Source organism: Hoplias malabaricus, chromosome 5, assembly GCF_029633855.1.
Source record: "Hoplias malabaricus isolate fHopMal1 chromosome 5, fHopMal1.hap1, whole genome shotgun sequence".
Taxonomy (NCBI): Eukaryota; Metazoa; Chordata; class Actinopteri; order Characiformes; family Erythrinidae; genus Hoplias; species Hoplias malabaricus.
Genome location: NC_089804.1, coordinates 1,752,140 through 1,762,139, shown reverse-complemented (window position 1 = coordinate 1,762,139; position 10,000 = coordinate 1,752,140). Strand labels below are relative to the sequence as shown.

The window sequence follows — 10,000 nt, the reverse complement described above, 5'->3', positions numbered from 1 at the left end:
TCAGCTCCTGGCCTTCACCTGCTCCAGCGCCGAAGACTAAACAGGACGGTGTTCTTATTATTGGTGATTCAATAGTTAGACATTTAAAAGTGCCGGGGATAAAGAGTAATGCAACCGTGTCTTGTCTCCCAGGCGCACGTGTCCTGGACGTCGCCAGGCGGCTTCCGTCGGCGCTTCGGCAGCGCGAGGACTTCGGCACCGTCGTTCTCCACGTGGGAACGAACGACATCTCCGCCCGCCGCAGCGAGGTCCTGAAGGAGCACTACCGTTCGCTTCTGGATACCGCTCGGAAGAAGACGGATGCTAGGATCATCGTCTCTGGCCCCCTGCCCACCTACCGTCGAGGATGCGAGGCGTTTAGCAGGCTCTTCGGGCTCCACTCCTGGCTCCTGGATTGGTGCGGCACTGTCGGCGTGGACTACGTCGACAACTGGGAGTGCTTTCGTGAGCGTCCGGCCCTGTATCGTTGGGATGGGCTTCATCCGAGCCGTCTAGGATCCGCAGTTCTCTCTGAGAACATTGAGGTGGTTCTGCGCTGGAACTGACTGGTCATTCCCAGTCACATCAGTCAGGTAGGTGGAATGGATAGCGAGCAGGTAAGTAATATTAAAATTCCTAATGTTCCTCCTGACCATCTCTCTACTGCTAGTATGATGAGTAGCATGTCCATATCACCCACTCTGATTAACGCTAATAAATTTTTCAGCATTGAGACTGTGTCTGTTCCCCGCAAAGCTTGTTATCACAAACGCCCAAAAATCAGTTTTAACAACCTAATTAGAATTAACACCAAGGCACTGCAGCGAACGCAATATTTCAGCACTTCCAGCATTAAATTAGGGCTTTTAAATATACGATCTCTAACATCCAAAGCACTCACTGTCTGTGATATTATTACTGATAACAAACTCAATGCATTATGTCTCTGCGAAACATGGGCTAAAGCCAATGAATACATTGCCCTAAATGAGTCCACTCCCCCTGGCTTCAGCTATTACAGTTGCCCACGAACATCTGGTCGTGGTGGTGGTGTAGCCACAATCTATGACCCTACCATTGACACAACACAAAAATCTAGTTATGATACTAAATCCTTTGAAGTACTTACTCTTAAAGTCACTGCATCAAAAAGGCAGCACTCGTTTATGCTCATCACAGTCTATCGTCCTCCTGGCCCTTATACAGAATTTCTTTGTGAATTTGCTGATTTCCTCTCAAGTGTAGTTATCGTATCAGAAAAGGCCTTAATTGTTGGTGATTTCAATATTCACTTTGAGAAGGACCATGATCCACTTAAAATTGCATTTGAATCAATTTTGGATGCGCTAGGGTTCACTCAGAATGTTACTGGGCCCACTCATCAATGCAAACACACATTGGACCTAGTGTTAACACGGGGCATTGAGATAAAGAATCTATCCAATCTCTCGCTACATGAGACCATCTCTGATCACCATCTAATCACATATGAAATTGCGTTAAACTTTGATATTTGTCCACAACCACGCTATATTAGAAAGCGCACTATAACATCCTCAACAGTTAGTGATTTTATCAACAACCTTCCAGACCTTACCACCATTTCTTTTCCAACTCACCCAAATGACCTTGAGCTCATTACAAACAACCTACAACACTTATTGTGTACAAACCTAGATAGTGTTGCACCAGTCAAGACCAAACAATTTAGAGAGAGAAGGCTTGCTCCATGGTACAGTGACAGCACGCGTGCATTAAAACTGGCTGCTCGTAACCATGAACGTAAATGGAGACACACAAAACTAGAATGTTTCCGAATTGCATGGCAGCACAGCCTCACCGACTACAAACATGCCTTATCTAAAGCCAAATCACAGTACATCTCTTCCCTTATAGAAAACAACAAAGACAACCCTAGATTCCTTTTTAGCACTGTATCAAATCTAATTGGAAACAAAAAGGAAATCAACCCCATTGTTCCCTCTGATTTCTGTAGCAATGACTTTATGAGGTTTTTTAATGATAAAATTGCTTGCATTCGCCTCAAAATCCAAAATCAGTCCAAAGTCACATCGGCTCTCGTAGATGAACCCCCTGCCAGCTCTGAGGTGCACTTAGACTACTTGAATTCTGTCGATGAAAATGACTTGCTTAGTTTAATTAGCTCATCTAAATCAACTACATGCTTACTGGATCCTGTACCAACACAATTATTTAAACAAATTTTACCTAAAGTCATTAGACCATTGCTCACAATAATAAACTCATCCCTCAACATTGGATATGTACCAAAACCTCTGAAACTAGCGGTAATCAAACCAATTATTAAAAAACCCAATCTTGACCCTCTTGTACTCGCAAACTACAGGCCAATTTCAAACCTCCCTTTTATTGCTAAGATTCTAGAAAAAGTCGTGTCACAGCAGTTGTGCTCTTACCTACAAAACAATGACATTCATGACATTTTTCAATCTGGATTTAGACCAAATCACAGCACAGAAACGGCTCTAACAAGAGTAACTAATGACTTACTCCTTTCACATGATAAGGGCTATATCTCTATTCTGGTGCTGCTTGACCTTAGTGCAGCGTTTGATACCATAGATCATGTGATGCTTCTTGATAGGCTGGAAAATCTGGTAGGAATAAAAGGATCTGCCCTCTCTTGGTTCAGATCTTATTTATCCGATCGTTACCAATTTGTTTATCTGAATAATAAATCCTCTAATCATACTTTAGTTAAATATGGTGTCCCACAAGGATCAGTGCTTGGCCCTGTATTGTTCACACTCTACATGCTGCCACTGGGTAGACTAATCCGTAAGCATGGGATTCAATTCCACTGTTATGCTGATGACACACAACTGTATATATCAGCCAAACCCAATGATGTTGCTTGTCTACGTAAAATAACAGAATGTCTAACTGAAATTAAAGACTGGATGATGCAAAACTTTCTCATGTTAAATTCTGATAAAACTGAGGTCTTGTTACTAGGTACAGATACTCAGATACATTCACTCAGAAATGCTGCTATTAATCTTGATAATTCAACAGTAAAACACAATGCCATCATTAAAAACTTAGGTGTAGCCTTTGATTCGACTCTCACATTTGATACCCACATATCCAATACAGTCAAAACCGCCTTCTTCCACCTACGCAATATTGCCAAAATTCGGCATATTTTATCATTAAAAGATGCAGAGAAACTAGTGCATGCTTTTATAACTTCACGTCTAGACTACTGCAATGCGCTCCTGGCAGGGAGCTCGTGCAAAGCGTTACACAAGCTTCAGTTAGTTCAAAATGCAGCAGCCAGGGTGCTCACTAGAGCTAGAAAATTTGAACATATCACCCCAGTTCTCTCGTCCCTACACTGGCTACCTGTAAAATTTCGCATTGACTATAAAATACTCCTCTTAGCTTATAAATCTCTAAATGGTTTAGGCCCGCAGTATCTTACTGAACTTCTCATACCTTATCGTCCGTCACGTACACTTCGTTCACAGGATGCCCATCTACTCTTTGTTCCTCGCATTAAGAAAAACACAGCAGGAGGAAGAGCCTTTTCTCACAAAGCTCCTCAACTCTGGAATAGCCTCCGGTTACTGTTCGGGGCTCAGACACACTCTCAATCTTTAAATCTAGATTAAAAACCTACCTTTTCAAACAAGCTTTTGGTTAATCACTCACCTTCAGGTTACTCCTTCTATATTGGTGTTCGGGCTGGTTTTCATATTATCACTGTTCTGTATTAATCCTGTCATATCACCATAGCTACAGCATTCTTAGTTAGCTTTGTAGTACCTGCCAACAACGCTGTCTGTCGCTGGGTTCTCTTGCCTGACCCGTGGAAGCTTTTTTCGCAGGACAAATTTCCCCGTTCTTTACCATGACCCTACTAACCTCTGTGTTTTTATTTGTTCCCTTTGTCTGGCTTCCTTTCTCCTGTCTCTCTCTCATGCTTTGAGATGTCCTGCTGCTCTCCAGGTGTTGCCCTGATCCAGCCCGTGTCCTGTACAAGATCCTGGCCTTGCTAAGACTCATACATCACTAATATCATCATCCTCACCATTTTCATTTCTGCTTCTCCATCATCACTAATATACTACATTTATATTACTATAACCCCTTCACTTTTACTTCTGTTCTCTATTGTGTCTCCGGTGTCGACCCGAGGAGGATGGGTTCCCCGTATGAGTCTTGGTTCCTTCCAAGGTTTCTTCCTCGTGTGCTGAGGGAGTTTTTCCTTGCCACTGTTGCCCCTGGCTTGCTCATAGGAGGCTTGGACCCGGATCTCTGTAAAGCTGCTTTGTGATGACTTTTTGTTGTGAAAAGCGCTATATAAATAAAATCTGATTGATTGATTGATAGTGTCCATATGGGTGTGTGTGTGTTTGATAGTGTCCATAGGGGGGTGTGTGTGTGTACGTGTGTATGTGTTTGATAGTGTCCATAGGGGTGGGTGGGTTTGTGTGTGTGTGTTTGATAATATCCATAGGTGTGTGTGTGTGTGTGTGTGTGTTTGATAATATCCATAGGTGTGTGTGTGTGTTTGATAATATCCATAGGTGTGTGTGTGTGTGTGTGTTTGATAGTGTCCATAGGGATGGGTGTGTGTGTGTTTGATAATATCCATAGGGATGGGTGGGTGTGTGTTTGATAATATCCATAGGTGTGTGTGTGTGTGTTTGATAATATCCATAGGTGTGTGTGTGTGTGTGTGTTTGATAATATCCATAGGTGTGTGTGTGTGTGTTTGATAATATCCATAGGTGTGTGTGTTTGATAATATCCATAGGTGTGTGTGTGTGTGTGTGTGAGTAAGTGACTGGGTGTGTGTTTGTGCTCAGGGTCCACTCTCTCACACACACTCTGACCCTGATGAGGACGAAGTGTTTAAAGAAGATGTAATGAATAAATTAATGACTTCCTTTAAAACCTGCACTTGTCAAACATTACAAACAGCCTTTACATTAGTTCCTTTAGAGACGCTGAGGATTAATTAGAGCCTAGACCCAGATCAGATCCACATCTTACGCTCTTCACCACGGATCATTACCACTCCTCAGAACAGGACTTTTATTATGACAATCACAGTCAGTGCAGAGTAGAGACCACGCTGTGCCCTCAGTAACAGTAGTGTTCCCTGGGTGTGAACCTCCCGACCGGCGCCGGAGCCTGGACTAGGGTCTCGAGGGTTTGGAGCAGATTTTCCGAGCTTTGCTTTTCTTCCCTGGAAGCGTTTGGAATTTGTTCTTATTCTGAAGGGGATGAGTGTTTTCAGGGACGTCTTTCTGCGGGACGCCAGCGGCCGAGGACAGAGGGGCACCGCCGTCTACTTCTGCTCCAAACAGCGGCAGCACGGGGTCATCGGGTCCCATCACCTGAACCACAGAGAGACAGCACCGTTACAGAACACTGTGTTTGAGATTTAACCCACACACTGTGAAACAAGACCACCGTCAGTTCTCTGTGCGCTGCCTGGGTCTGAAACACGGGGTAAAACGAGTCGTTCTGATTCTGCTCCGCTTCTGACGTCAAGTGCAGAGACTTTAGAATGGCCCCACCCCCTCGTCTGAGTCTGTCCAATCACAGCGCTGGACCCGTGTTTATGTGAGAGCTCAAAGACGAGGTTAAACTCAGCAAAACAGACACAACGAGCGCGGAGAAATAAGAGCACTGAGTAAAAACGGAGAAGAAAGAGAACAGAGTGAAAACGGCTAAAAACCAGAGCTTCTGCTCCTCGCTCCTTACTGCTGTGCGCTCGGGGTCGGGGTGAACAGCGAGCGGCTCATTATCATTTAAAGGAACAGGTGCACTACTCCAGTCCTGAGTCCTCAGGTGATTCCTCAGTTAAAACACAACCCTTAAACCTGTCAATTAACAGATGAGTTGAATCAGGTGTGTGTGTGTGTGTGTGTGTGTGTGTGTGTGTGTGTGTGTGAGCAGAGGAATCACCAGACTTCACTGGATACCCGCCCTCAGGACTGGAGTAGTGCAGCACTGCTTTAAAGGAACAGGTGCCAAAGCAGGTCACAGACGCTTCATTAAGAAACAGAACTGTGTTCCTCTGTGGAGACGAGGAGGAGAAAGAGCCGACGGTGAGAGGAGGGTGTGATCAGAGCAGGAGAGAGGAGGGTGAACTCACTGGAACATAGCTCTGGTTTTCTCTGACGCAGACGTCATGCAGCTCCTCCTTCAGCGCCGTGATGTGACTCTGATACGAGGAAATCTCCCGCTCCAGAGACGCCACCTTAGAGCACAGCAGCTGATACAGCTCCATAAAACTCCTGATCAGAGTCTACACACACACACACACACAGAGAGAGAGAGTGGGAGAGAGAGAGAGAGAACAGAGAGAGAGAGTGTGTGAGGGAGTGAGAGAGAACGTGAGTGAGAGAGAGAGAACAGAGAGAGAGAGAGAGTGAGAGAGAGAGTGAGGGAGCGAGAGTGAGAACAGAGAGAGAGAGAGAGAAAGAACAGAGAGAGAGAGTGAGGGAGAGAGAGAACAGAGAGAGAGAGAGAGAGAACAGAGAGAGAGAGAGAGTGTGTGAGAGAGTGTGAGGGAGTGAGAGAGAACAGAGAGAGAGAGAGAGAACAGAGAGAGTGAGTTAGAGTGAGAGAGAGAGAGAGTGAGGGAGAGAGAACAGAGAGAGAGAGAGAGAGAGAACAGAGAGAGAGAGAGAGTGAGGGAGAGAGAGAACAGAGAGAGAGAGAGAGTGTGTGAGAGAGTGTGAGGGAGTGAGAGAGAACAGAGAGAGAGAGAGAGAACAGAGAGAGTGAGTTAGAGTGAGAGAGAGAGAGTGAGGGAGAGAGAGAACAGAGAGAGAGAGAGAACAGAGAGAGTGAGTTAGAGTGAGAGAGAGAACAGAGAGAGAGAACAGAGAGTGTGAGGGAGCGAGAGTGAGAGAACACAGAGAGACAGAGAGTGCAGTATTAGATGAGACAGTTCTGAGCTTTACTCTTATCCACTGGTGATAAAGTACCCACCTGACAGGCGGCTGTCTCTGTTCCTCCGGCGCCTGTCGGAGCTGTGGGGACGTTCAGGGTGAGGTCCTCTCCACTGCTCAGAGACGGAGACAGACTGATGCGATCTTTCAGCTGAGAGTCAGTAAAGAGAAAGGTTTAAAACAGGGGGGATCCAGAGAAACGTGTACAGATCTGACTCTGAGACATGAACCGTCCTCACCTCTGTGAGATGTCTCTCCACGAGCTTCACGTAGCAGCCTAACGAGTCTTTACTCCTGTTTCACACAGACAGCCGAGAGAGAGAGAGACAGCACATCACTGCACTTACAGACCGCACGGCGCTGCACTTACAGACCGCACATCACTACACTTACAGACCGCACATCACTACACTTACAGACCGCACATCACTACACTTACAGACCGCACGGCGCTGCACTTACAGACCGCACATCACTACACTTACAGACCGCACATCACTACACTTACAGACCGCACATCACTACACTTACAGACCGCACATCACTACACTTACAGACCGCACATCACTACACTTACAGACCGCACGGCGCTGCACTTACAGACCGCACATCACTACACTTACAGACCGCACATCACTACACTTACAGACCGCACATCACTACACTTACAGACCGCACATCACTACACTTACAGACCGCACATCACTACACTTACAGACCGCACATCACTACACTTACAGACCGCACGGCGCTGCACTTACAGACCGCACATCACTACACTTACAGACCGCACATCACTACACTTACAGACCGCACATCACTACACTTACAGACCGCACATCACTACACTTACAGACCGCACATCACTACACTTACAGACCGCACGGCGCTGCACTTACAGACCGCACATCACTACACTTACAGACCGCACGGCGCTGCACTTACAGACCGCACATCACTACACTTACAGACCGCACGGCGCTGCACTTACAGACCGCACATCACTACACTTACAGACCGCACATCACTACACTTACAGACCGCACATCACTACACTTACAGACCGCACATCACTACACTTACAGACCGCACATCACTACACTTACAGACCGCACGGCGCTGCACTTACAGACCACACAGCCCTGGACCACGTGTGAACACACTTTACCTGGGGGGAGGGGGTGTCAGTGTTTTCTCTTTAAACTCTATGACCCCAGTGTATTCTCTGAGGTTAATGTAGTGTCAGTGGATTATGGCCTTTACTTCAGAACGAGCAGAAAACAGCACGAGGAGCAGCTGAGGTCTCGGGAGTTAGTTGTAAATCTACACTTCCACCTTAAATAGTGAGATAATACATTCCTACTGCATCATTTAAGGTGGAACTGTGGTGTGAACAGAACTCTGCAGAATGAGAATCTGAGCTGAGCTCCATGTCACAGAAGAGTGAGGAGAGGGGGGTAATCTCTGATTGTGGAACTCTTCTGAAGGAGAATGAGGCTCTAAATGTAAGTAAAGTCGTAGGTGTTGTCGTAGGGGGAGATTTAACCACTGCACCCTGTAACTCAGCTCCAAACAGGACACTCACAAACAAGGGGGAGGGGGGAAACAATCAACGGGATTCACCCGACGTACAACACATTACTTTCTGAAACACCTAGCTACAGTTAGACTGTGACTGTTACTCAGCTGTTCTTCGTAGGGTCTTTCTGGAGTGTGTAACTGTGCACTTGTGTGTAGTGTAGCGGTGTGTGTGTGTGTGTGAGACCTTGCTGCTGTGCGCAGGGCGTTCTCCGCGCTGTCGATGCTCTGCTGTAGCTGCTGTTTCTCCCGCTGTGATTGGCTCAGTCGTTTCCCTAACACACGCAGAGACTGCTCCTTTCTCTGTAGCTCCGCCTTCGCTTCCGAGAGACTCTGCAACACACATAAGCACAGTAATGAGTGCAGAGACTGCAGGCTGCTAAACATGTTCGAGTGAGTGAGTGAGTGAGTGAGTGAGGTAGCGGGCGGAGGGTGGGGAAAGATTACGTATCACCCGTGTTAGTCTTAATCTAAATACGGACAGCAGTGGCCAGGGGAGGAGCTCAGGGACGATGTGTGTGTGACAGGACCCATGTCCCTCCCCCTCCAGGACGTGGACCCCCCCCGAGGACCACAGAACCCCGGCTACAGTGCGACCCCTCGTTCCGCGGGTGGTGTGTACCTGCACGGCCTGAGCCAGGGTGCGGTCTTTCTCCAGCTGCTCCCCGGTGTGCAGCTCCATGGTGAGGCCCAGTTCCCGCAGCTGTGTGGCCTGCTGGTGCAGGAGAGCCTGAGCCTGCTGCTCCCTCTGCAGAGCTGAGCTCAGCTCCGCACACACACTCTGGAACTGATCCACTGGAACACATGTCTGAAGCACACACACACATTTTCTAAGTGATGATTGGTGGTGTATAAATCTTCTCCAGAGCAGGGCAGGGGTGTTCTTGGGAGACTCACCGTGTGTGTGTTGTCTTTGTGTCTGTGGCGAGTGTGTGCTGCGCTGCGTTTTAGTCGGGACAGCTCGAGCCTCAGCTCCCTCCGCTCCACCTCCGCAGAGTGCAGCCGCTGGGTGAACGCTAGGAAGTGCTGCTGCAGGGAGGAGACCATGCTCTACACACACACACACACACACACACACACACACACACATTTTATTCAACAGGAGAGAACCTGAAAACTCTTCTCAACCAATGAAAAGGAGGAGAAGAACAGCAGGGACAACTCTACGGATTGAATACAGAAGCGTTTCTGATTGGCCGCCACTATGGCCGGCTCCCACTCATCTCACTAAGGTCTTAAAGTCACTGCGTGTCACGTGAGGGGGAGGATACGGGAGGGGCTCTCTCGGTCGTCGTGTCCGTTCAATTAAAGCAACAGTACGTAACACTTTTGCAAATAAATCTGGGCTCCCCCAGTGGCTACAGAGTGTAATTCACTTTTACAGCACCGTCCTGAACTCAGTGAGGAGGTGGCAGGGTGGTTTCCTACCCTCAGACAGAGGTTACATAGTACAGTTTCTGCTACGCTGAGCGTGGAATAGCAGCGAC

The 10,000-nt window shown here is 47.2% G+C and overlaps 2 protein-coding genes across 3 annotated transcripts in view; one reads left to right on the top strand and one right to left on the bottom strand.

The window, feature by feature from the left end:
• Positions 1-4,307, top strand: part of LOC136696833 (uncharacterized) — a 4,783-nt gene extending 476 nt beyond the window's left edge. Inside the window, exons 1-2 of the mRNA XM_066671545.1 lie at positions 1-48; positions 133-4,307. The exon at positions 1-48 is cut by the window's left edge and continues 476 nt beyond it. Of these exons, the coding sequence (XP_066527642.1) occupies positions 1-48; positions 133-545 (461 nt within the window). The 3' untranslated portion in view covers positions 546-4,307. The remainder of the gene's footprint in view (positions 49-132) is intronic.
• A 551-nt stretch (positions 4,308-4,858) lies between these two features.
• LOC136696794 (coiled-coil domain-containing protein 171-like) overlaps positions 4,859-10,000 on the bottom strand; it is a 12,027-nt gene continuing 6,885 nt past the window's right edge. For both annotated transcript variants that reach the window (XM_066671475.1, XM_066671476.1), the window contains exons 18-24: positions 9,411-9,563; positions 9,136-9,321; positions 8,701-8,846; positions 7,175-7,229; positions 6,976-7,086; positions 6,134-6,286; positions 4,859-5,369 (exon numbers count right to left, since the gene is read on the bottom strand). In XM_066671475.1, coding sequence (XP_066527572.1) covers positions 5,169-5,369; positions 6,134-6,286; positions 6,976-7,086; positions 7,175-7,229; positions 8,701-8,846; positions 9,136-9,321; positions 9,411-9,563 — 1,005 coding nt within the window. In that variant the 3' untranslated portion in view covers positions 4,859-5,168. The remainder of the gene's footprint in view (positions 5,370-6,133; positions 6,287-6,975; positions 7,087-7,174; positions 7,230-8,700; positions 8,847-9,135; positions 9,322-9,410; positions 9,564-10,000) is intronic.